The sequence below is a fragment of the Lissotriton vulgaris genome, chromosome 7 (genome assembly GCF_964263255.1).
Source record: "Lissotriton vulgaris chromosome 7, aLisVul1.2, whole genome shotgun sequence".
NCBI lineage: Eukaryota > Metazoa > Chordata > Amphibia > Caudata > Salamandridae > Lissotriton > Lissotriton vulgaris.
Genome location: NC_141695.1, coordinates 1,727,282,173 through 1,727,309,291, shown reverse-complemented (window position 1 = coordinate 1,727,309,291; position 27,119 = coordinate 1,727,282,173). Strand labels below are relative to the sequence as shown.

The following is a 27,119-nucleotide window of genomic DNA, read 5'->3' as shown; positions in this document are numbered from 1 at the left end:
CTAATACCACCACTAACCCTGGGCGTAGTTTGCGTAATAGCGCTACAAGTAGTTACGCGAAGTGCACTTCGCACTATGCACGCTACACATAGCTACACAAGCTGCATAGTGCGGTAGAGAAATGCTGTTCGCACTGATTGCACTGTGCCGGATGCTTGTCCGCACTGTGCAATCATTACAAACGGCATCTTGCACAGTGCAAGCGGTTGTTTTCTGCTGCTTGAGTAGATTTGTACTCGAGCTGCAGCTTTCTCATAGCGGGCTGGTAGTTTCTCATCACGAGCATACGCGACCACTCACATTGAGAAACCTGACCTCCCCATGTTGAGAATCTCGCCGGGAGGTTTATTTTCCACGCTTGCGATCGGCAACTTTATGTTGTTGATCGCAAAGGAGGAAAAGGTCTCGCCGGGATGTTGATTTTGCACGCTCCCGGTCGCCAACTTGACGTTGAGGACTGCGAGCAAGCAAATAATGCCTGCTACGCTACGTGTTTTTACACTGTGCTATGTGCAATTCGTTAAGTAGGGCAAACTACGCATGCTCCGCGAGCGTAGCGTAGTATTACGCCCATGATTAACCACCACCAATACCACCAGTACCACCACCACCACCAATACCACCACCATCAACACCACCAATACCACCCCAATACCACAAATACCATCACCACCAATACCACCACTAGTACCACCAATACCACCACCTCCAATATCACCACCACCACCAATACCACCATCGCCACCACCAATACCACCACCAATACTACCACCACCACCACCACCAATATCACCACCACCAATACCACAACCACCAATAGCACCACCACCAATACCACAACCACCAATACCACCACCAATACCACCACTGATATCACTACCACCAATACTAATACCACCACCAATGCCACCACTAATACCACCCACACCAATACCACCACAACCACCACCAATACTACCACCATCACCACCAATACCACCACTAATACCACCACCAATACCACCACCACTACCACTGCTACTACCACCACCAATACAACCACCACCAATACCACCACCACCAATACTGCCAACAATACCACCACAAATACTGCTACCACCAATACCACCACCAAAACCACCATCACCAATTCCACCACCGCCACCAATACAAACACCAGTACCAATACCACCACCACCAATACCACCACCAATGCCACCACCACCAATACCACCAGCACCACTAATACCACCAACACCACCACCAATATCACCAATACCACCACCACCAATACCATTACCACCAAGACCACCACCACCAATACCACCACCACCAATACCAGTACCATCACCACCAGTACCACCAACAAAACCAATACCACCGCAACCAATACCAATACTGCCACCACCAATACCACCATCACCAATACCACCACTAATACCACCACCACCACCAATACCACCACCACTAATACCACCACCACCAATACCAGTACCACGAATTCCAATACCACCCCCAAATCAATGCCACCACCACCAATACCAGTACCACAACCACCAATATCACCACCAATACCACTACCACCAATGCCAGCTCTATTAATACCACCACCACTATTACAAATACAACCAACACCTCAGCGCCTCTCGCTCACTAGTAATAGCAGGGCACTGTATGAGGTCAAAGCCGCAGCCAAGACCACCCCTCCCTCCCTCCAAGCCTGCCATAAAGCACAGCCCGCCCTGCACAAGGAGGTGAAGTCAGGGCCCCACTACAGCTGGAGTGTTTTTAACACAGATAGCAATGACATTACGCAATGCCACACTCAACACTCAAATCACGGAGAGGGCAGGAAATAGCCCCCCCCCATCCCACTCTTCTTCCTAAGCCGCGACAGTGTAATCAGAAAGCAAAAGGTGTTGGAGCACTTTGTTAGTGTTTATAGCTCAAATCATATGTAACTCTCACTTCACACTTTGTGTCTGTGTAATTTACAACACTTACACATCATCTTCACTGCACTATTTATCACTACTGTGAAGACGTCGCAGGCCGGTCTCTTCCTCTGATATTTACTATCTAACAAGCGGTCGAGAATTCCCTTTATTGCAATGCAATACATCTCGCATTTGCGAGAATTTAACCGTTTCATTGCTGCCGAAGGCCATCGCAAGCACTACCTTCATAGTACTGCGCACGTCCTTTGGCTGACGCGGCCCCGCCCACTCATCAGAACGCCCGCACCACGGCAAAATTGCCACCGTGGTTAAGGTGTTAAGCTATTTGTATTGTAAATTACAATGCCTTTTATTTATGGTTTAAAACCCAAAATATAAATAAAAGGCATTGTCATTTACAATGCTAATATCTCAAACTTGCTTGAATGTGAGACCTATTGCATTGCAAATGCTTGTTCTCCTGTCTGTCACCACCAGGAGAGACTTGTGACAGTGATGAATACAAACACTCAAATAATGACCTTCGCACCTCGGACGTTTTTTCCAAGTTTTGGGTTCATTAGTTATTTGAAGGAGTGGGTCCTGGAATCCGCCCCTTTGGAGATTAGTGAAAGGTGTCAGCACGTCCTAGTGATGCACAAAACAGGCTCAGCAAGGATGACGAGCAAAAGGGCCTCTCATATTGTTAATGAGACTCAGCAATTAACAAACTGACTTTGTGACATGGAATCTAAACCCCATTCTTGTCTTTTAACAGAGAAATAGATACCATTGGTGCAGCAGGTGCAGTGGCACCAGATCACAGAGCCCTGAGGGGCCCAATGAATCCAGATAATTGATGTATTTCACTACCCCAACATCAGCCAAAGGGTCCAGTTCCCTTGCCTGCACGAGGTAAACTACTGGCTCTTAAAGCAGTGCTTTAAATGGGCCGGTACTGTCCGGTACTGACTACCGGCACTTTTTCATTTTGAGAGGGAGAGTACCGGCACTTTTCGAGAGAAATGTAATACTGTTAATTGGAGAGTACCGGCACTTCTCAGAAACAAGCAGGTACTCTGTTACAGAGTACCTGCACTTCTATTTTACCATTTCAAGTACTGTCTTAAAGTAGAATACATGGCAGCAGCGATAAGCATAGAGAGATTGGGCCCTCCCTCCCCCCCTCCCCCACCCACATCACTTTAATTTCAAGTGATCGAATGAGAAAGACAGACCTGTGGTTTCACACAGTGACACACATTGGAATAGAAAAGAAAGCACACAGAAAGTCCGCGCAAGTCACACGCGGTGGCAAGCACTTTAAGGAACTGGGGAGGCAGGGACGTTTCAAAACGCCGATCTATGAAATATTCTGCTTATTTCGCCCCCCCCCGCTTCCTGTGCTTAGTGGCACGAGCAGAAGTTTGACACTGACTGCCACAGACTGTCCACCAGAGGCTCTGACAGAAGCAAGCTCTCAGCCCTAGCCATCAATCACCCGCTCCTGGTGCTGAGGTCCTGGCTTTAGACCATGAAGGAAACATCAGCTGTGTGTCAAGGTCACTTCACCTGACGAATAAGGACTTGGAGCTCCGGCCTCAAAGGGCCAATCTGGTGTTTTCTGAAGTCAGGACATCTGCTCTCCAATAGCGGTATCTCAGGTGAGAGTTTACTGTCGTTTGTGCACCTGTAATCCATGTATTCTTTCATTCATCATCCACCTTTGCATCTGTCTCCACCCGCACTCTTCTATCACTCTCCGTTCACACAACCCTAAACCATTCCACCACCCTTTCATCCGCTCACCCCTCTGTTCATCCATTCATCCACTCACACCTTAGTCCATCCACTCACCCCTCCGTCCATCCATTCATCCGCTCAACCCTCTGTTCATCCATTCTTCCACTCACCCCTCTGTTCATCCATTCATCCCCTCACCCCTCTGTTCATCCATTCATCCACTCACCCCTCTGTTCATCCATTCGTCCACTCACCCCTCTGTTCATCCATTTATCCACTCACCCCTCTGTTCATCCATTCATCCGCTCACACCTCTGTTCATCCATTTATCCACTCACCCCTCTGTTCATCCATTCATCCGCTCACACCTCTGTTCATCCATTTATCCACTCACCACTCTGTTCATCCATTCATCCGCTCACACCTCTGTTCATCCATTTATCCACTCACCCCTCTGTTCATCCATTCATCCACTCACCCCTCTGTTCATCCATTCATCCACTCACCCCTCTGTTCATCCATTCATCCGCTCACCCCTCTGTTCATCCATTTATCCACTCACCCCTCTGTTCATCCACTTATCCCTCTGCCATCCATTCATTCGCTCACCCCTCTGTTCATCCATTCATCCACACACCGCTCTGTCCATCCATTCATCCACTCACCCCTCTGTTCATCCATTTCTCAACTCACCCCTCTGTTAATCCATTCATCCACTCATCCCTCTGTTCACCTATTCATAAACTCACCCCTCTGTCGATCCATTCATCCACTCATCCACCTGTCCATCCATTCATCAGCTTACACCTCTGTTCATCCATTCATACACTCATCCCTCTGTCCATCCATTCATCCACTCACCCCTCTGTTCATCCATTTTTCAACTCACCCCTCTGTTCATCCATTCATCCACTCATCCCTCTGTCCATCCATTCATCTGCTCACCCCTCTGTTCATCCATTCATCCACTCATCCCTCTGTCTATCCATTCATCCACTCATCCCTCTGTCCATCCATTCATCCGCTCACCCCTTTGTTCATCCATTCATCCACTCACCCATCTGTTCATCCATCCACCCCTTTGTTCATCCATTTATCCACTCACCCCTCAGGTCATCCATTTATCCACTCACCCCTTAGTTCATCCATTCATCCACTCATTCCCCTGTTCATTTATTCACCCAATCACCCCTCTGTCCATCCACTAACCCCTCTGTTCATCCATTCATCCACTCACCCATCTTTTCATCCATTCATCCACTCGCCCTTCTGTTCATTCATTCATCCACTCACCCATCTTTTCATCCCTTCATCTACTCACCCCTCTGTTCATCTATTCATCCACTCACCCCTCTGCCCATCCACTCACTTCTCTATTCATCCAGTCATCCACCCCCCCCTTGTCCATCCATTCACCCCTCTATTCATCCATTCATCCACTTACCCCTCTGTTCATCTATTCATCCACTCACCCCTTCTGTTAATTCATTCATCCACTCACCCCTCTGTTCATCCATCCACCCCTTTGTTCATCCATTTATCCACTCACCCCTAAGGTCATCCATTTATCCACCCACCCCTCAGTTCATCCATTCATCCACTCATTCCCCTGTTCATTTATTCACCCAATAACCCCTCTGTCCATCCACTCACCCCTCTGTTCATCCATTCATCCACTCACCCATCTTTTCATCCATTCATCCACTCGCCCTTCTGTTCATTCATTCATCCACTCACCCATCTTTTCATCCCTTCATCCCTTCATCTACTCACCCCTTCTGTTAATTCATTAATCCACTCACCCCTCTGTTCATCTATTTAATGAGCCCTGCATTCATTTTTCGCTCCAACTGTCCCCCTCTTTTTCCTTACCACATCTAACTCCATGTATCCATCTATTGATCCATCCATTCATTCGTAAGGGCATTATTTGGCCTCAGTGCTCCACCCAGATATTTGTGGATAAATCCATCTGTCAAAGGTTTCCAACCATACTGTGGTGACCCCTAACTTACCCTTCACCTCCCAACTTCAATTAGTCTTTCCTCCATTCTGTCCATCCATGCTTCACAGCTGCATCACAGTGGTGTCTCTAGAAACTATTTTTAGTACCCGCACACAAAATGCAACATTAAATACAACTAGCGGGGCCACAGATAACGGGCATTGGAAGTAGTGTGCGTACGTTCATGCAGGGCTTTAAGTGGGCCGGGTACTGCCGGTACCGAACCGGATCTCTATCGGGCTCTGGATTGTTGCTCTTGGAGTGAAAAAAAATCTTCCCTCTGCAGCAGTCCCACCCTCCACTGCTTTTGAGGTAACTTCAGAGAGAGTCCTTACAGTTCTTTCAGTCTCATAATTTAAGAACGGAACCATTTTCAGTATAATATACAGGGAAGCCATAGTTGTTGTTGATTTATCTTACACAAACAACAACCATTGGCAAAGCCGATAGCCCTGGCTTGTTATAGGTGTAATGTTACTTGTTGTATCAGTAATGTATATCTGATTGTAATGACAGAAGCAGCAAAATACCAGTTGGGGGCACACTATGCCAAGCACAGACTTTTAGCTTGCGTATATTTAAGCCACGCCCTTATTTACATCGTCCACGCCCCTGTGAGAGACCCCCTAGTTTTTCCATCCCACTTAAAGCCCTGCATGTATGTGTGCGTGGAACTTAACAGTAACCACCGTGATAGAAATATGTGCAAGTGAAAAGAGGGCTTCCTTGCATCCACCGCGAGGGCTCATGATCTTGAGGGGGGCAAGGTCAGTCAGGGGTCTCAAGGGCACCAAGCTTGAGGCGCACTGCACAGTCAGACAGACAGACTTCCGCCCCCTCAGGGTGCTCCTGTTCTCCAGTCTTCTGGTCAGCGCTCATTGGAGCAGACGCCACGGGCCATATTATCAAGAACGGCGACAACATTATCGCCACTTTAGCGGGGCTTCTATGGGAATTCACAAGGGCATATTATCAAGCCCCTTATCGCTGCTTTAGCAGCAGTTTCCTGCCGCTAAAGTGGCGATAATGTTATCGCCGTTCTTGATAATATGGCCCCAAAAGTGCTAGAGAAAAGGCACTTAACTCTGTCTCTTGGCATGCTCCTAAAATCATTCTCTTCGCAGGCGGGAGGGGGGGGGGGGGCTACTGTCCGCCCCCATCTCTTAAGTAGTCTATAACTTCCGGTGGAAGACCATACAGGGTGGGGGGCACTCAGCTCCGCCCCCTTCTACAGGCTCGGTTGACCAACCCAAGCCCTCTATGTTATTACTATAAAATGTTGGCTGCTATGTAGGGTGACCAGGCGTCCCGGGTTTGCCCAGACGGACCCGGTTTTCCTCCAGTTGTCCCAGCAGATTTCTGGAAATTTAGCTCATGTCTCGGTTTTTAGAGAGGGTCGACTGAAAACGGCAGGAGGTTCTTTTTATGTTTTACAAAGCAGGGATAGTTAGTAGTTTCACGAAAGCAATTTAATTAACAGGCAAGCTCCCTGGTTTAAAAATTGCATTTTATTTATGTTCTTACTGCCTGTTCTGTAATTCTCTGCTTAGGAGCGCTGTCATTCTGCGCGGCTCGCTTGAAGTAGAATTGTTGTCCTTCTATTTTTGTGAAAAGTTCCGGTTTTTGGCTTTCAAATTCTGGTCTCCCTACTGCTATGGCAATAACTCGGTTCTCTGTGGAGGTGAGGGGGCAGAAGAGGAAGGCAGGAAAAATGCAGCTGGGACACCGACCTTACCTACCGCCACCCTGGAGACACCGCTGGCTGTAGAGCCTTCAGACGTCTGCCCGTTCTATGTGCTATAAATGATAGGTTCCAATGTATATCCGTATTTGTGAAGTGCAAACTACTCACCCTTACAAGGTCTCAAGGTGCTGGAGCCGTCTTGGAAATTAAGTGAGGTATTGCCCAGAATCACATGGTGCTGAGCTGGGGATCGAACCGTGAACCCTGTGCTCTGAAGTCAGCTGCCCTGGCCGTTGCACCAGACCTCTCCGCTTTTCTCCATAGGTAAAACCCTGTTTCATTTTGCTCACTGTACCCTCCTCCCAATGACTGAAGTCAGAATTGGCTAAACGGTGAAGCGAGAGGGTGACCTGCAGATTATCGAATATTTTCGCAGCAAAGTGCATGTCACTGAGTCATCCATCTACCTCCATCTCATCTATCTACCTACCTACCTATCTATCTATCTATCTATCTATCTATCTATCTATCTATCTATCTATCTATCTATCTATCTATCTATCTATTTATCGCCCTCTATCTATCTATCTCCCTCTATCTATCTATTGCCCTCTATCTATCGCCCTCACTCTATCTATCGCCCTCACTCTATCTATCGCCCTCACTCTATCTATCGCCCTCACTCTATCTATCTATTGCCCTCTATCTATCTATTACCCTCTATCTATTGCCCTCACTCTATCTATCGCCCTCACTCTATCTATCTATTGCCCTCTATCTATCTATTGCCCTCTATCTATCGCCCTCACTCTATCTATCGCCCTCACTCTATCAATCTATTGCCCTCTATCTATCTATTGCCCTCTATCTATCGCCCTCACTCTATCTATTGCCCTCACTCTATCGCCCTCACTCTATCTATCTATTGCCCTCTATCTATCTATTGCCCTCTATCTATCTATTGCCCTCTATCTATCGCCCTCACTCTATCTATCGCCCTCACTCTATCTATCTGTCTATCTATCTATCTATCTATCTATCTATCTATCTATCTATCTATCTTATCTATCTATCTATCTATCTATCTATCTATCTATCTATCTATCTATCTATCTATCTATCTATCTATCTATCTACCTACCTACCTACCTACCTATCTATCTACCTACCTACCTATCTATCTATCTATCTACCTATCTATCTATCTATCTATCTATCTATCTATCTATCTATCTATCTATCTATCTATCTATCTATCTATCTATCGCCCTCACTCTATCTATCTATTGCCCTCTATCTATCGCCTTCACTCTATCGCCCTCACTCTATCTATCTGTCTATCTATCTATCTATCTATCTATCTATCTATCTATCTATCTATCTATCGATCTATCTACAGCCCCCTACCTGACGCCTCATTCATCATTCATCTGTGTCCCGGTGGCCTCGTCCCTCTCATCTGTCAGTGTGCCACACCAGCCAACTGTCTCTACAGGACATCAATCCGTCTCTGAATTCTTTAGTGTTTATCCATCCATCCATCCATCCACCTGCCGCTCCATTCATCCAAATGTCTCCCCATCATTTTGTCTGTCACTTACTGAGTGTGAGTCGATGTGTGGGTGTTTCAGTGAATGAATGTATGAGTGTGTGCGTCACTGAACCAGGGAATGAGCGATTGAGAGAGCAAACAATCCAGTGAGTGAGCCCTTCTGTGATTGGAGGACTGACAACCTGATAGCCGATGTGAACATTCTGGAAATGACGTAACTGGTCACCAAAGGAATCATTGGTGATCTGAAATGTGATGTCATTGGTCAGGAATGTCATGGTTCATATTGTTTGTGATTGCATCAGTGCTTTGATAATCATATCATCTGCTAATACTTTGTTGAGCCATCTTTTCTTTATGTGTGGCTGTCAAGCACTGGGTCTTTTTACATTTTGTAGCATTCACAGGGTATGGGCGAACCTCTCAAGGGACCCCATAGATGGCGCTAGCCTTCAGCCAGGATGTAGTACGTGTGTGTGGTTCAGTACACGGAGTGCCTGAAACAATGGCACCTCTGTGTGTAACACTCACACATATCAACCATGGCCTGTGCTTTTCGTTGTGTTTATTCCATGCACCTGGGACACCAGAGCCTGGTCGGTGGCTGCACACTGTGTGACACACTCAGGTTACACAAAGGACGGCCTGTGGCTGCACACCATCTTTACTGCCAGTGTGGGTTTCACGCAATGCTTCACCTACAGCTGTGCACTATGTGTAACATGCAAACGTATCAAACATGGCTTGCATCGTTGATTTCATTTAATACGTGTACATGGCACACAAGAGCCTGGCCTGTGGCTGTGAACTGTGTGTCCCACATAGATAACCCCATAGAGAGATTGCAGCTTCGGCTATGGGCCACGTTCCATACATGTATGTACTGTAAACAATGCCCTTACTGCATGTACAAAAACACCACCATCGGTGCACGTGCGCAATAAAAATGTACCCTGAGTTCCACTAAGACTCAGAGTGTGTAACTATTCCCCTCTCTGGCTATAGAAAGTCCATTAATTTGCATATTAATTCTCCATAGGGTGCGCAGATGCTTGTGGATAGGACATTTTACAAGGCTCCATTCCCATAGGGAAGCATGGAGTAGATAAGAGGCAATTGGGACCAACTTCCCAAGTTACAGGAACTCAGCTCACATCTTGTTATTGACTCTTAATCTCAAAACGTCCTCAGAGATATTAGCTAGATTTTGCCTGAATAAATTTAGAAACTAATGCCTAGATGCATCAACCTATTTAGGAAGTGCAAACGGTGCGAATCGCAAAATTCGGCCGTTTGCGATTCCTAAATAGGTGTCTGGGATGCATCAAGCATTTTTGGAAAATCGCTATTTTTAGCGAATTCCAAAAATGCGATTGCTTTTAAGGAATCGCAAATTTGCGATTCCTTAAAAGCAATGCATGATTATTTTTAAAATTGCGATTTCGCAATTAGGGGGTGCAAATTACCACGAGGTTGAACCTCGTGGTAATTTGCAAAAATGTGTCAAAATGCCCAAAGATGCATTTTAAAACACTGTCATGTTACAGACACACATGTCCTTAGGACATGTGTGTGTGTAACATGCATTTTAAAATGCATTTCAGGGGTGCAGGGGGGGTTCCTTTGGACCCCCCCCTGCACCCATGGAATGCATTAACATTTTGCGAGTTCCAAATTGCGAATTCGTAATTCCCATTGATTCCTATGGGCCTTTTGGCCCATAGGAATCAATGGGAATTGCGAAATCACAATTTGGAACTCGCAATTTTATTGCGATTCGGTAAAAATTGCGATTTTTACCGAATCGCAATAAAATTGCGAAATTAATGATGCATTGCCATTTGCGATTCCTTATTTGCGATTCCTTATTTTTCCCAAATAAGGAATCGCAAATGAAAACGTTGATGCATCTACCAGTTAGGCACATTTCTGCAGGGCTAACTTAAGATAATGCCAGTTTTGATGGTCAGAAAGTTTTTTATGCTGCATATAGGTGATTAAGTGTCAATAATTTCTGGGTAATAATGACTACAACAGTTCCATTAGATGAAATGAGGCACTCTGGGGGAATTTAAGGTTGCCCCTGAGTGAGTTTTCATTAGATTGTGGTAGAACAAGAGTCACATTTTGAGTTTATTGAGGAAGGCGGTGATGCTGGTGCCAGGTCTAGTGCACACGAAGTCTACAGAGGAACTGAAAGCCACCAAGGTTATTTCAAGCATGGGAGGCTTGTCAAACAATGCTTTCATCAGAAATAACCTTGTCTATGTAGACACATCCTCCTTTTCCCGGAGAGCAGCCAGCTCTGAGAGTGTATAAAAAGCCCTTAGTGGTGGGAAAGTGGGAAGTTGGATCAGATGCTGGAACCGAGTCTTCGTGTGTGTACGTCGCAGCAAAATTACAGTTTCTGCCCACATCTCTCTTTCGATCAATTTTTTGCTTCCACGGTTTAGTCTCCTATGACCACCAACAGACTTCTATGACCAGATACATCCTCATATGTCCATCGCAGCCTCATATTCCCAGTATGACCTCACCACACCTTTCCACCAGACCTTCTCTTATCCTGGGGACATTGCCTAGTCTCAGGAAGACGGACACATTTTCTCAAGGAAATAAACCCCTGATGAAGGGCCCACTGGTGTCCGAAACGCATTGTCACATAAAGAGAAAAGTTGTAATTTGATGTTGCTGCATCTGATGAGTCAAAAAGCTGAAGAGCAATAAAACTATCATATGAAAAACGTATTTGAAGTAAACAGTTTCATCTATGCAAGTGATTGCTGTAGAAGAATTTCAATCAACATTACAATTCCACTGTTTTGTTTACAAGATGGATAATTTTGCTGACAAGATTGTTACAACAGAGGAGACCCTTCTGGGAAGGATAGTGGTGCAGGGGGGAGACACTGCTCCTGACAAGGAACAGCGCCAATCCGACTTCTAGTTACAACTATGGTAAGTAGGTGATACCTCACTGCACACTCAATTTCTGATTACATTTGATGATTCATTTGATGATTCATAATAAGAAAGGAGTGCACTGACATCTATAAATTTGCCATGGTTTCAGAGACACCCAGTCGGTGCAGCAGCATGCTACCTCTCACAATACCCTGTAAAAGAGGAGTATTCACCCCTCTCCTATGTACCACAAGTCAATGCTTCTTAGCAAGTGGTGCCGGTGGCCAGGGGAGACAACGAAGAACCATGCAGGCATGCTCCACCCCAGTGGCATAGCAAGGGAGGGAGCGGTCCACCCCAGGTGACACGAGTTTTGGGGGCGTCAACACCCCGCTCTTACCTGCCTTCTCAAGGTGGCACTTACCATCCCCCAACCCTGCTCTACAATGCGGCAGTCGCGGGGCGGCAATCGCCAGCATCCCCCCTCCGCTCTTCAATGAGGCCGCTGAAGGGCAGCAAACGAAGGCCCACCACGGGCACCCAAAGGTCTAGCTAAGCTACTGCTCCACCCTGGTCATCCTTGTAGAGGCGGATTCACCTTGCAGCACTCTGTGGGAAGACTCAGGAACACAGCTCCTGTGCCCTGGCCTTAACTTTTGCCTAGAGTTGGTCAAACGAGAACAAGAGCAACCCTAATGTCCATGTGAACATGGGTATCAAGAGACCTTGGAACAAGTATTCACATGGAACTCATTTGGAAAAAAGATTCATAGTGTCACAGACTTCTCTGTATGGACTTAATCTATGTAAGCATTTCAATGTAAGTTTTTTAAGACAGAAATGATCTTGTTTGGATTAAATCAGTATAGACATTATTTCAAAAAGCGAGAAAAGCCAGTATCCTGTGTTATACTTCGATTCAGCCGAATCAAGTTGTTATTTTTCTTAGAAAAAAAGTTGTGCAATCTGAGACACTTGTCAAAGATGTGTGTGGATAGAAAGAGATCAGACTTGTTCCCCTGTCTAACCACCCAAGCCACACTGGGAAACAGTGCAGGCTGGAAAGGAGTTCCTGTGTCTCTTTCCTTCCCACCAGGCCTCTCAGTAGTAAAAGAGAATCTGCAGAGAAACCTGCAGTGACATTAGGAGATTAATTGAAGAAATGTAACTTTTCCCATTGAGAGATATGAATAATGTCAGTCTCTATCATTGTAACTCAATCCCTGACCTTTAGATCACAGATGGTAATGCCAGAGACACTAAAAATGTGCCTGGATTTGACACTGGCCTCTTTAGCAACCTACCAGGCTAATGTTTCACATTGTTCCAAGTATCCAAGTGTCCAAAGCAGAAACAATCTCCAAAGTATCCGTAAAGATACCTAATGTCTGGCTCCCTTTGGATTCCAGATGACAGGTATCATCACTCCTGAAACTGCAGAGTTGTAAATATAAGGAACTAATTCTAGCTTTAAGCGAAAGATTTAAGAAGTATGTCAGTAGTTCATGAGAATGTGGAAGCTACAACCGTTGTCGTTTTAAAAAATAGTCTCTAATTTGTAAATATTTAAAAAAAGATTGCTGTGGAAGACTAAAGGCAGTTTGTAAAGATGCAAAGGTACAAAAACCGTTGAGATCATAAAGCTGGCCAAGCCGTTCAATTCCATACCTTGCCCACCTACAAGCAGTGAGATCATGAAATATGCTTGGGAGGATTGGATTATTCCATACTTTAAAATAGTCACGTAGTATGCGATCTTCGAGAGTAAGTGAGCAATAATCGAGGATATCGTCCCATATACGGACTATGTCCCAAATGGTCTTGAAGCGGACCCTTTTATAATAACTAGGATCATGAATCCTATACAAAAAAATGTAGCTGTCTGTGCCCAATGCAAGAGAAAGGCCACAATATGGTTGTTTGTCAGTTAATAAACTTTGCAAACGCCTGGTAAATGCTGCCCAAAAATAAAGTTTGAAATCAGGGAGTTGTAATCCATCCAGCTTGTCGGGAAGTTTAAGAAAGCGTATAGCTCGACGTGCTTGCTTGTAGCCCCAAATAAAACTGTTGATAGCAACCTCCAATTTTTGGAAAAATAGTTGGGGACATGTATAGGAATAGCTTGGAACAAATATACAAACTTAGGCAGGATTGTCATCTTAATTATGTTGGACCTAACAATAATAATTATTGGAAGTTTATTCCAACTCTTCAATTTTTGTATGATCGAATGAAGTAATGGTTTGTAATTAAGTGTCCATATTTTTTCGATAGTAGCAGATATCCGAACCCCCAAGTAAATTACGACAGCGTAGCCACCAGTTATAGGTGTAGGCAAATCTAAGTTATGGAGAATTTGCGTTTTATGAGAATTAAGTTTATACCCAGAAAAATGGCCAAAGGTTTTCGCGTCTTCATGAATTGCACTCAATGCTTTTACTGGGTCAGATGTGAAAACCACAATATCATCAGCATAAGCAAGAGCCTTAAGTTGACACATCCCATTACTAAATGAAGTAATAAGAGTATTCCGTTTAGTGCTTTAATGAATGGCTCAATATATATAGCAAACAGCAAGGGGGAAAGTGGGTACCCCTGCCAGGTACCACGATGTATCGGAAAAGGAGCAGAGTGCAAGTTGATATATGAAAGTTTAGCCTGTGGGTTGATATATAGCGCACTGATCCATTTCAGAAAACTACCTGGTAGTCCGTTATTAGTTAATGTTGCCCATAATGCATCCCACATGACGCGATCAAATACTTTTTCAGCATCTAAAAGGACCAACTCCCATCTTACGAGATGTCCTGTTAGCGATATCAAATGCTGTTATGGCTTTATTAACATTAGCAGTAGTATCTCTACCAATTATGAACACATGCTGTTGATCGGATACAAGATCCGGCATAGAGGGTGCTAGCCAGTTAGCCAGTACTTTGGCAAAGATTTTAGCATTGGAATTAATGAGGGATATTGGGCAATAAGACCCGCAATCATCCACAGATTTCACATTTTTTTAAAAAAGGATCATGTTAGTCTTATCCCAAGATTTGGAAGCTTCCATACGTTCCCCTAACTGGTGTATAACGTCATGAAGAAATGGGAGGATAGATTTTTTTTTAATATAAAATTCGATTGACAAAGTATCATCCCCAGAAGGCAGTGCGACTATGGCAGATGCAATTTCTTCATCAGTAATATCTTGTTGAAGAAAATCAGCTACCTCCAGACTCAGAGATAGGGGATCACCAAGTTGTAAGTATTCTTCTAGTGCAATTTTGTCTATGTGTACCGGGCAGAATGTAAAGTTCCGTATAGAATTGGGTAAATTGCTCTAGAATTGAATCAGGGGAAGTGTGTAATCGACCATCTCTACCCTTTATCGCGTCTATCCGCGTTTTAGATTTTTTTATCCGCACACTGGTATGCCAAAATCCTCCCAAACTGATCCCTATACTCATATTGGTGAGAAGGATTTTTGTTATAGGCGGCTGCTATCTTTTCTTTGTACTTCCTGCTCAGAAGTAAGCGCGCGTTTATTAGAGAAGCATATATTAGATCGCTATTTGGGCCGCTAGACAGAAGTTCCTCCGCGTGCATAATTTCTAATCTTTTTAGTGTATTGCAAGTTGACATCACACTATTCTGATGAGTTTTATTTAAGTGACAAATGTACTGTTGAGTAGTACCCCTTATATAAGCTTTCATTGTGTCCCATACAAAGAAAGGAGAAGCAGTGTCGATATGTGATCGTAAAAACTCAGTAAGAACCCCTTGAGTATATGTTATGAATTCCGGATCAGTCAGCAGATATCTAGGAAATGAAAAAGATCGCTTGCTCTTATCTTCAACTACCAGTGTATAACTGGTCAAAACAGGGTTATGATCAGAAGTTATTCGTGGGCAGACCTCTATTTGAGCTGTTGCTAAAATACTATTATTAACGAAAGCCGATCTATTCTTGAGTAATGTCGGTGGGGCACAGAATAATATGTAAATCCTGGTGAACTGGGATGTAACATTCGCCATAAGTCTGACAAACCATGAAGCCGAGCCAATTCATAGATTGACTCTCAAACCCTCCGCATTCTCGGAAAGGCGGACCTATCAGCTGAATCAATATCATAGTTTAAAGTACAATTAAAGTCCCCCATAATAATTATTTCTCCTTGCCAGTCAAGCAATTCTAGCATTAAAACAAACACATTTTTTATTATAAATTTCAGGTTGTGCAATGGTCAACCTACTGCCTGGATCGGAAGTGTTTTTGAGTTTTTTGCAGACTAGCCGCTTATCCTTAAGGATCGCTACCCCTCTAATTGCGGCACTCTGTGGAGGATATTTAATTATTTCAAAGCCTAACTTTTTGAGCAAGCCTCTATCTTTATAAGCCAAATATGTCTCTTCAAAAATTACCAAATGAGGCTTATAAAGCTTAAGCTCTTCCCTAACCAGTTGGCGTTTAGATGATGCATTCAAACCAGCTACATTTCAGCTGATACATCTAGTTATCTTCATTGTGAGGCATATAACAATTCAGACTATGCATAGCTTTTGCCTTTCCCCAGACATTATCCCTTAAGAGATTTAGAGAGAAAAAAGTTTCAAAAATTGTTTACATTTGATTCAATCCGTACCCCCTGTATTTTAAACCCCCAGTACCCTCCTGTATTCCGTCAGCGAACCCCCTGAAAGTCAACCTCAGCCCTAAGGTCAGGAACCATTCCCCACCCAACCACCCAGTGTTCTAGAAAAGGAATCACCCCAACTAACCTGCTGTCGATATAAGACAGCCTAGAGGAGCAGTGCCTCCTTAATACAATTAGTAATACAGTAAGATATCTAAAGACAAAAAAATAAAAGAAAGAAAACTCCACTCAGATGTCAGAGATCATAGAAAGAGCCAGAAAGAATAAAATGGCAAAGCAGAAAAACCACAGGATGTTGTCTATTCATATCATTCTTTAGAATTCTGTTGCCATCTAGAAAGTGCCAACTTTGCCTCCTAGTCTGAATAATAGATCTGTGTGCGGCCATCCTTTATAACCTTCAGTCGAGCTGGTTCTTGTAGCTAGACCAGGGCACCAAGTGCATTCCAAGAGTCAATAAGTTGTCGCATCCTCCATCTTTTTTCCATCATAATCTTACAGAGATCCGATCTTAGTATAATAGAAAATGAGTCAACAACCACCGGTGTACTAGGTTGGGCTTTGATAGCAACAATAGCCTGATGTAGTAGGAAATTACCTACATAGATGAGGATCGGTCGTGGCCAACGTAAGTTCGACTGATCTGTTTGATTAAGAAAAATCGGCAGCCTCTGGGCTTGTTGAGTTTGAGAGTCCCAGTCCCAATCAGCAAGATCAGAAAAGGCTTTCTGAAATAGCTAAACAATATAAGCCTGTGGATCAGAGCCCTCTTTACCTTCCGGGACCCCGAATACTCTCAAATTATTCTGCTGTTGCCGGTTTTCCAAATCTTCGATTTTCCCCTGAAAGGCTATAAGTTGACTGTCATGGTCCCGGACAAGATTAGTAGAATCTGATATCACATCCTCATTATCAGACAGTCGTTGCTGTAGTTCCATCACCTCTCTAGTAAGTGCAGCCACGTTGCTGGTTACTGTGGTTAGTGACTGACAAATCATGGCATTGGTTGCCCTAAGCTGTATGTAGTGCCCATGCGCCTCGGTTCTTTGTGCTGATAGTGCCTGCAAGATTGACTTTAGTGAGGGTTGTGATGTTGATGCCACTCCCAATGCAGCTATGGCTGTATTTACTGTTAAAGCACCGCTCACAGACACTTATACCTCCTTTACAGGTTGACTAAAATCAGCTGGACAAACAATGGGAGAGCCCTCAATAAGCAAAACATCTTTTGATGGGTGCACCATAACACTAGTAGTAAAGTAATTTGAGAGGGAGAAAAGCTTTGACCATTGATGGGCACAGGAGCCTGCCCTGAGCCAGATAGTCTCGAAATGATGGCTTTAACTTCTCCCTTTGAGGTCACCCATTTGCGTACGGGACTGTCTTGGGTCTTCACTTTTGAGTATGATGATGCTGGTACACTACCTTGTTGATGTACACTACTAAAAGGTTCAGTAGACTTTCTGAAGGATCTAGCTGGTTTAGTAGTTTTAAAATTGCGTTTTTTCATTTTGGTGGATTAAATATTGACAGCATCCTCAGGTAAGTGACTGAATGAAACGGAGCTACTGAATCATCATCTAAATGATGATGATTCAGAAGTTCCGTGTGTGCTACGTAAAAGGTTCTTTTCAGCTCAACTGGATGATCGTCTTTGTGACATAAGGGGTTTTAAGAAGTACACCAAACTGGGCAAACAAAAGTTTAGAGTATAAAAAAATCTTCCAGGTTCCAAGCTTTTTGAATGTTAAAGCAAGGATTCCTAGAGCTTGAAGGCCAGGACAAAGGTAGTAGAATGTGCTCAATTTCTCCCAATACTGGGATTACGTTTTTCGCACTGTTCATCAACTCGTGTGTGTGGTCCAAGCATGAGGCTGTGTTTTGGGGATTATTTAGTTGGTTATCAAGCTAAGAGTGAATTTGTATGTCATCTGCATACATTTGGAAGTCCACCTGGTTTATATGGGAGTAAGGAGCCACAGAATGAATATAGACCTTAAATAACAGACAAGATAGGGAGAATGGGATGATCCTAAGGGACAGTCACAGGCTTCTAGCTCACAAAAGACTCACCTGACTGGATACCACTTTTTTTTGGCTGAGGTTGTAAAGAACCCATGACAGAGTGGACCGAGCTTCACCCACCCACTGTTGCAACCTCTCTACAGATATTTTGTGGTTTTCAGTGTTGTAGGCCACAGACCAGATGAGGAGTGTAAGGGCTGTTTTCTTAACTTCCTCCCAAATATGTTTTAAGGCTTGGGCAAAGTGGGCAATGCCCAGATCCCCCACCTTCCACAGGGCCCAATGGAAAGAGCACTTTCTCTTTCTCTCTATCTCACCTCTGTCTGTTTTTCTATCTCAACCTAACTTACATTTTTCGATAATGTTTGCCACCATGAGACTTCTTTTAGCAGAAAATGACTAATAAATACATCATTTGCTCAGACAGGGGCCCCTACAATCTTTAAGACTACCCCCAAACAGGGGCCCCTACAATCTTTAAGACTACCCTCAAAATCTTTAAGACTACACTGCTTCTTCTAGGTAACGAGATGCTTGTCTCACAACAGCTAGAGCTGATTCAGAACCCTCTGAAGTTCTAATTCCAAACTGAAAGTCCCAGAGGGAGTGATTCAGTTCATAGTAATCTCGGAGCTCTCTTGCCATATCTAGGATTCACTTGTTTTTTGAGGGAAGATGATGGATTGTTACAAAGGGCTGGGTACATCTCCCGATTAGAAGAAGGCCATTGGTATGTGTGTAATGTGTAGAATAACAGAAAGGAGAAAGGCGAACCAAAAGGCAGGAGGTTTGGAAGGGGCAAGTTAGATGTTTTTATCATGGTGACAATACTTAGCAGCTCAGTGTCTCTGGAAGTTTGAATGAAGAGAAGGCAGATTGCATTTCGGTTCAACCTGAAGGCAGGGTGTAATCCAGAAATCTAGCGCCCATGTTTTTTTCAGGTTATCCAATTCACACACAACTGATCTAAAGAGAACCCTCTTATAATAACCTGATCTAACATATCTGGTAGCTAGTTATACCACATACCTCCACCTTTTCTTCAAAGAAGTGACTTAGTTTTTCTTACTCACTTTTTGGAAGTACTTTTCCTTCACCGCTGTATCAGTACAATCCTAGTGAAGCCTCATGTGCCTCTTTAGTTCGAGAGCCTTGTCTATGGATTATGTTCACCTATCCATGCACCCCCTGCTAGATCCTGACTACAAATCAGAGGGCCAAACATATGTTTTTTCTAAATGAGTGTGGTCAATACAAATTAAGGCAACTCATAAATGCTTTGGTATTGAACGGGCTTTGGAACGGAAGGCATGGAGAGGCAGAAACAGGGTGATGATGGAACAGTGCAACATTATGGTAGAATAGAAATGTCATTGTATTAAATGAAAAAGTTAGATCGCTCAGTGATTGAGTGAAAGATTATGCAGAAAGGTGGCATATGTGGTAAAGAGTGGAAAAGGGATGGCAGAGGTATGTTATTATAAAGGCTTTGTCCAATATATATATATATATACTAGCAGCCCGTCCCAACGTTGTCCGGGTATGAATTGCTGCCGGCCAGTAGTACATTGTTTTGTAGGATTTCATTTTGATAGCATTTCTTATCTGTGACAGGCCTGTGAAACGCTCCGATTCACAGTGCACTGCTGATGCACTTAAGAGTGCGCCTTCAGTAGTGTGTGAACTCGAGTTTCCCTACATTATTTTTCCTTGCAATATTATATAGATCGAACTCGACAACATGGCATGAGCACAATTTACATTACAGAAGAACACATCAATTTGTGGTAGGCACGGGGAGACAAAGCGATTTGCCTGGAACGACAGGATGTTGAGCTGATGCTGAGATTCGAACATAGCTCCCCAGCTCTAAAGTTCGCAATTCTAGAACTTGTGGCGGGAGGTGTGTCTAAAAGTGTTTGTCGGTGCTGGCCATCAATAAGAGAGACCTGTGCATTTTTCAAATGGGTGGTGAAAAAATATGAGTATGTTGCTGGAGATGTGGGCCGCCGTGCCACCAATGTGCTTACCGGGGGAGGGTAAACACCCATTATTCCGCAATTTTCTTTCCGCATACTATCACTCTGCATACTTTCATTACGAAAGTACCATGACTCCGCAATGCCATTATAAAGCATGGCATTACATTTTATATGCTTTTACCACGCATACATTTACAAGGAAATTCGTTGTAAATGCATGAATGGTAAAAGCATGTTTTTTTTTTATGTTTGGATAAGATAAGTATGGGTATAGGGGTATATGTTTTGGGGTACTGAGGTATATGTTTTGGGTGTTTGGGTATTTTAAGGGTTCAGATATAGTTTTGGGTTATAGAGTACAGGGGTAGTTTTAGTGTTTAGGGATAGGTATGGGTTTTGGGGTACAGGGGTATTTTTAGGGTTCAGGGCTAGGTTAGGGGTTTTGGGGTATAGGGGTATTTTTAGGGTTCAGGGGTAGGTTTGGGTTTTGGGGTACAGGGGTATTTTAAGGGTTCAGGGCTTGGTTTGGGTTTTGGGGTACAGGGGTATTTTTAGGGTTCAGGGCTAGGTTTGGATTTTGGGGTACAGGGGTATTTTAGGGTTCAGGGGTAGGTTTGGGTTTTGGGGTACAGGGTTATTTTTAGGATTCAGGGATAGGTTTGGGTTCTGGGGTACAGGGGTATTTTTAGGGTTCAGGGGTAGGTTTGGGTTTTGGGGTACAGGGGTATTTTAAGGGTTCAGGGCTAGGTTTGGGTTTTGGGTACAGAGGTATTTTAGGGTTAAGGGGTAGGTTTGGGTTTTGGGGTACAGGGGTATTTTTAGGGTTCCGGGCTAGGTTTGGGTTTTGGGGTACAGGGGTATTTTTAGGGTTCAGGGGTAGGTTTGAGTTTTGAGGTACAGGGGTATCTATAGGGTTCAGGGCTAGGTTTGGGTTTTGGGGTACAGGGGTATTTTTAGGGTTTAGGGATAGGTTTGGGTTTTGGGGTGCAGGGTATATTTGTAGGGTTAAGATGGATTAGTGTTTAAGAGTGTTGGGGTATTTTAAGGAGTAAGGGTGGGTTATGATTATGGGGTGCAGGGGTATTTAAAGGGAGCAGGGTGGGATTAGCACACAATATGAGACATGGCATGAAGCGCGGAACGTACCACATGCCTCCAGTGTTTGTCACGCCCCCAGCACACACTCACAGCACAACGCAGACACGCCCACAAGGGACTACTTTGCTGGCACGGTTCTTTTACCTTTTAAATGTATATGGTGGGCGTCTGCAAAGCCTATGTCCTCCTGCTGCAACTGCCCTTTCCAACGCTGTATTGGGTTTTGTGATTGGTGCTGTGGTTCCTGAGATTACCTGCCTCAAAGGTTTGGGCTCTCTCTTTATTATATTAGTATGGATATATATAAAGATTAGAAAAATATTTTACTTGTAAGCAACACTGTGGTAACCTACCAGACCATGGTGCAAATACACTAAGGGGAGAAAGATTGTTTATGTCAGATATACATCTAACAATTTATACTACGGTGTGTATATATTATAATGTGCGTATACCAGAAACCATGCAACTTGTAACTTATTGCTAACTACATAGTACATGTAACCATCAATTCAAGGGTGGATACATTGTTTATTATGTAAAGCGCTCTAATACCCGAGGGTCATGTTTGTGTTATAACTCTCAAAATTAATAAATAAATGTGTAGTTTGAAGCAGTAAGTGGGTATATATTGGAGGGATAAGTTAATGATGCTTACATTGCCAGCTGTGTCCTACATTATCCCGCATTTCAATATGAATTGTGATCTTCTGTTTCAGCCGGCAAAGATGTCCTCCTTGTGGAATAATGACAGTGACTACCATGAGACTGAAGATGTGGTACCAAGCTTTACTTCAGAATCCATTATCACCATGGCAATGCTCAGCATCACATTTCTCCTTGGCCTTCCAGGAAATGCCATAGTCATATGGGTCACTGGTCTGAAGATGAAACGTACAGTGAACACCGTCTGGTTCCTGAACTTGGCAGTCGCAGACTTTCTATGCTGCCTCTCCCTGCCATTCTCCATTGCCCAGGTAGCCCTGCATGGACATTGGCACTATGGGAACATCCTCTGTAAGTTTCTTCCCTCCGTCATCATCTTCAACATGTTCGCCAGCGTCTTCATCCTGGTAGCCATTAGCCTGGATCGGTGCTTGCTGGTGATCAAGCCAGTGTGGTCTCAAAATCATCGGACTGTGGGCATGGCCTTGGGGTTGTGCTTCAGCATCTGGTTCCTTGCCTTTCTCATGTGCATTCCTGTATTTATCTACAGAGAACAATATACCAATTACGAGGGCAAAATAGTTTGTGGTTACAATTATGGTTCAGATTATGAATCTTATATTGATTTTGATTACTTAGAACACTTCACTACCACTACTGAAGAGTCTCCGCTGGATCATTTAACAAGGTCTACAGAACAGATGCCCAACGCAGAGGACATCAGAAATCTCAGTATGCTGAACATTATAACCAACTCTACTGTAGTCCCAAAAGAAAAACCAGGGGCTGCTTCCGGTTTCAATTCTTTAATTGAATTTGCTCTTACAAATGATGTTGAAAGTACTATGGCTCATGCTAAAGTCCCAACATCTGGACCATTGGCAATCACTTTCCAAGACATTCTTAATCAAAGTTCATTGGATAAAGTTACACAAATACAGCAATTCGGTGACAAAATTAGCTCAGTAATGACTCATCGACCGAAAACTCGCAAGTCATTTGTGAGTTTTGACTCCAGCAGAACTCCAGGTGGAACGTCTGCTGTAGACTTCACTCCGCAGCCAACTGATTACGACTCAGAATGGGAAGACACGCACTATGGTCTGGCCACACCAGTACCCCTCACTGTCACTACCTTCACTCGCCTGATTTTTGGCTTTGCCATCCCCTTAACCATAATCGTAGTCTGCTATGCATTCATACTGCAGAGAGTAAAGGGTGCTCATTTTTCAAAGTCAGGTGCCAAAATGTTGAGGGTAGTCTTTATAATTGTGAGTGCATTTTTTGTCTGCTGGGCTCCCTACCATATCATTGGGGTCTTCCTGCTCTACTACAATAACACAACACTGTTTTTCTTGGATTCCCTGTCCCAGTGTCTTGCCTACACTAACAGCTGTATTAACCCGGTGCTGTATGTCTTCAGTGGGCAAGATTTCAAGGAGAAGCTTCGCAAGTCTGTGCGTGCTGTGTTCGAGAGCGCATTCAGTGAGGATATCACCCGCTCCACAGCGCCTACAAGGAGTAGAAACTCTACAGATGGAAATCTTAAAATAACTTCAGTATAGGAGAACAATTTGCAGATTGATGACTTCTTCAAACACTTTTAAGCATTAAAAAATTGGCTCTCTTGGGGAAAGGTGGGTAGATATCACACATTGGTCTCCAACAGATCATAGGAGTTGCAATTTAAGATTCAACTACAAATGACTAAAGCCAGCAGCAATGTTGTGATGTTACTCTTTTTTGTTCTTACCTAAATATACAGGCAATTTTAATAAAATATATATAGGAAAAAATCTACTTCTAGTGGCTACCTGCACTAAAACTCAAAGACCATTATTACCAGACCAAATGCAAAGTAGTGTACAATAATAGGCAATACATTTCTTTCAAACGTGGAGAAATGCAGATCTTTTGTTAGCTTGAAAATGTCAATCATTTGCACCTCTGAAAAAACTTGCATTCAAAAGAGAAGCAGACGAAGACATTTCTGGTTGATTTGAGCATGAAGTATGGTTGTTACTGTCTTTGTCCTTTTTCTGATTTAGATTTACACTAAAGCCATAACTAATAAAGCAATGAATCAAATTCCTATTGATCTAAGGTTGATGGAATTTCATATCACGACTGATGCTGGTCCACAATGCATATTCCTTTTTCATCTCAGTGGTTTAAAAATCCACCAAAGTGAATTGCATTTCAGTACTAAGCCAGGATGAATGCAAATATCTCCAAATCAAATGTGATTGTGTTAAAATTCGTTTTGCAGCACAGAGAGAAAATGAACAAGACTTTAATTTTTTTGCAAAATGTAAAAGAGTGAGGAGTTCATTTAGAGTCTGGTGGGTGACTCGTCGGGCCATTCTCCTAGTGAAGACTGCCTGTCAGATTTATAGATCCATGCCCACTAGGTGAGTATTTCTCTGCCCTCAGTGGCATTGCTCTAACTGCCCTGAAGCCACAGATCCTTTGCTAAGCGGGTGCCATGTTTGGTGTGCTGGCTTGTCAGTGCTTTCTGTTTTCAATATCAAACTTCTAAAGCATCAGCTTGTTATTGAAAAATACTAAATGAATGTCATTGATGAGTTTTAAGTAATCCTAATGTGTTTGGGGTTTCCCAGTATGACTTTCCCTATGGTCTCAAACAGGAAAAATGTACGTCAGAAGGACCTCCCTAATTTCAGTACTCAATCGCATGTCACTGACCCTCAGGACTGTGGCAAATGGGCTGTCAGAAGCCTTTGACCAAAGGCACGTCCACCACTAGTGCAGCAAGCAGAGGCTCAGCCAGATGAAAGTGAGTGGTTCACTCATCTCTAATTCAGGTTGGTGGGGGTCAAAGCACACAATTGGTGCACATTGAGTCTGCCACTTTTTGATGGGTGACCCACAACAATAACACTATAAATAACCCTGTTATAAATTGACTTGTGTCTCTCTTTTCCCTGGCTGGAACTTCCCTGTTGCTCAGATAGTGTGAGTGGTAAAATGCCTGGTGACATCATGTAACGTTTGGTGCCTGGCCTGTGTGTGGAGTGGCAGTTGATGGCAGGCAGGCTGAGCGACAGGGAGGTCGCTCCTGGTGGGGTTTATATTTCCATCTATCTTATCCTGATGAACTTAACCTGGAACTAAGCTCAATAAACTTATCCTGTTTTATGCACCTGACTCAGAGAATGTAATGTAATGATGTCTTGTAAAGCGCATGTATCACCCCGCCAAGGGGTATCTCAGCGCTGTGGACCGCTGGGGAACCCGACCTAGCTTTCCCTGTGAGATGGTCCCTGCTGGTATCTCCAAGGTGAAACCAGGCATCCCCGGCATATGTGGGGGGCCGTTGTGGAGATGAGGCAAGCTAATGCCCAGAGTTGCCGAGTGTGATCCCAGGTTAGAGTAAGCACCGAGGCGAGAATTATCGAGTCCGCTGACCCTGGTCCACGATCCTGCCGCGTCGGGAATTGAACCCTGGTCCCGGGCCGTCCTTTGCTTCCAGGTCTGCCGTCTCTAACCAGTGAGCTACACCACTCCAGAGAACTTCTATTTACAACAGACCCCTCCCATTAGTTGTCTGAACTTCATCAAAACACTACCTGTAATAATAAAAATTTTCTTCATGGAAAACTAGGTTTAAAGTAAACTGTTAGACATCGAGGCAACGCCCAGTGCTGAATTTGAGGCGGTGGTGCTGGTCGGTCCACCAGCAGTCTTTTTTGGGGACTAGCACTTATTCTTTCTAATCATACTTTGACCCCGAGCAAGTAAGGATAAAAAAACACACAAAAGTGAAAGAATAAGGAGAAAACAAGAACATGTAAGAGTGGCATAAAGTGCCAGGGGGTGCCTGGTGATGGATTTAAGAGGCATGAGGTGGATTTGTAACTATCCAGCCTTGATATCTGGTGCACCGACAATGATTGCACTGGCCACAGGCTCCTGAGCAGAGCATTGGGCACCAGCAATCAGTCTTTTACAAATTATGCACTGGTGACATCAACGTGGCCCTGGACACAGTTCCTCTGATGTTATGGAGCTCCATGTTAACCCCACGGCTATCCGTGTGTGGAGTGGTGTGGCTCACTGGTTAGAGGCGGCAGACCCGGAAGCAGAGAACGGCCCGGGACCAGGGTTCAATTTACGACGCGGCAGGGTCGTGGACCAGGGTCAACGGACTCGATAATTCTCGCCTCGGTGCCTACTCTAACCAGGGATCACACTCGGCAACTCTGGGCATTAAGCTTGCCTCATCTCTACAACGGCCCCCCACAGATGCCGGGGATGCCTGGTTTCACCTTGGAGATACCCAGAAGGGACCATCTCACAGGGAAAGCCAGGACGGGTTCCCCAGCGGTCTTCAGCGCCAGGACACCCCGAGATGGGGTAACAGTGCGCTTTACAAGTATCATCATTACATTGCTGTCAGCTTCAATCTTTTTCCCTTCAATTACAAAACATGATCACAATACAAATGTATAATACAAACATCTCCTTAAAGATTGCATTGTATATTGTTATAGGTCATCAATAACAGCACTCTCCACACGTCTTTGAGTGGGCCTTGTCCCTCCAGACCTCAGAACCGACAGGAGTTTAAAACAGACACTAGAGCAGGTCTTTATCGGGCCCCCAAGAACCCAGTCTCTCTACTTTCCACCCTCCTAGAATCCATGACCTCACAACAGTCACATGGAAGTAACACATTCTTCTACATAATTTTGGTATTAAGGTATATGGGAGTCTGTAGATGGGGTTGGAGAAAAAGATGATATGTTGTAGCTACTTTCAACAAACTAGAAGAGCATTTTGGAGACACACATGAATGTCATTTTGGAAAGGCACATGTGTCTGGGACATGTACAATAGAGAACTAATAAGATTGTGACCAACATTGCTGCCCA

The 27,119-nt window shown here is 44.0% G+C and overlaps 1 protein-coding gene across 1 annotated transcript; it reads left to right on the top strand.

The window, feature by feature from the left end:
- Window positions 1-3,358: 3,358 nt before the first annotated feature.
- LOC147706463 (C3a anaphylatoxin chemotactic receptor-like) lies at window positions 3,359-25,147 on the top strand. The gene is made up of 2 exons (XM_086932976.1): window positions 3,359-3,580; window positions 22,278-25,147. The coding sequence occupies exon 2, from the start codon at window positions 22,287-22,289 to the stop codon at window positions 23,787-23,789; it is 1,503 nt and encodes a 500-aa protein (XP_086789102.1). The 5' UTR covers window positions 3,359-3,580; window positions 22,278-22,286; the 3' UTR covers window positions 23,790-25,147.
- Window positions 25,148-27,119: the final 1,972 nt, after the last annotated feature.

What these genes read in the sequence shown, in the direction of transcription:
- LOC147706463 (XM_086932976.1), top strand. Translation starts at nt 22,287, where the DNA reads ATGTCCTCCTTGTGGAATAATGACAGTGACTACCATGAGACTGAAGAT.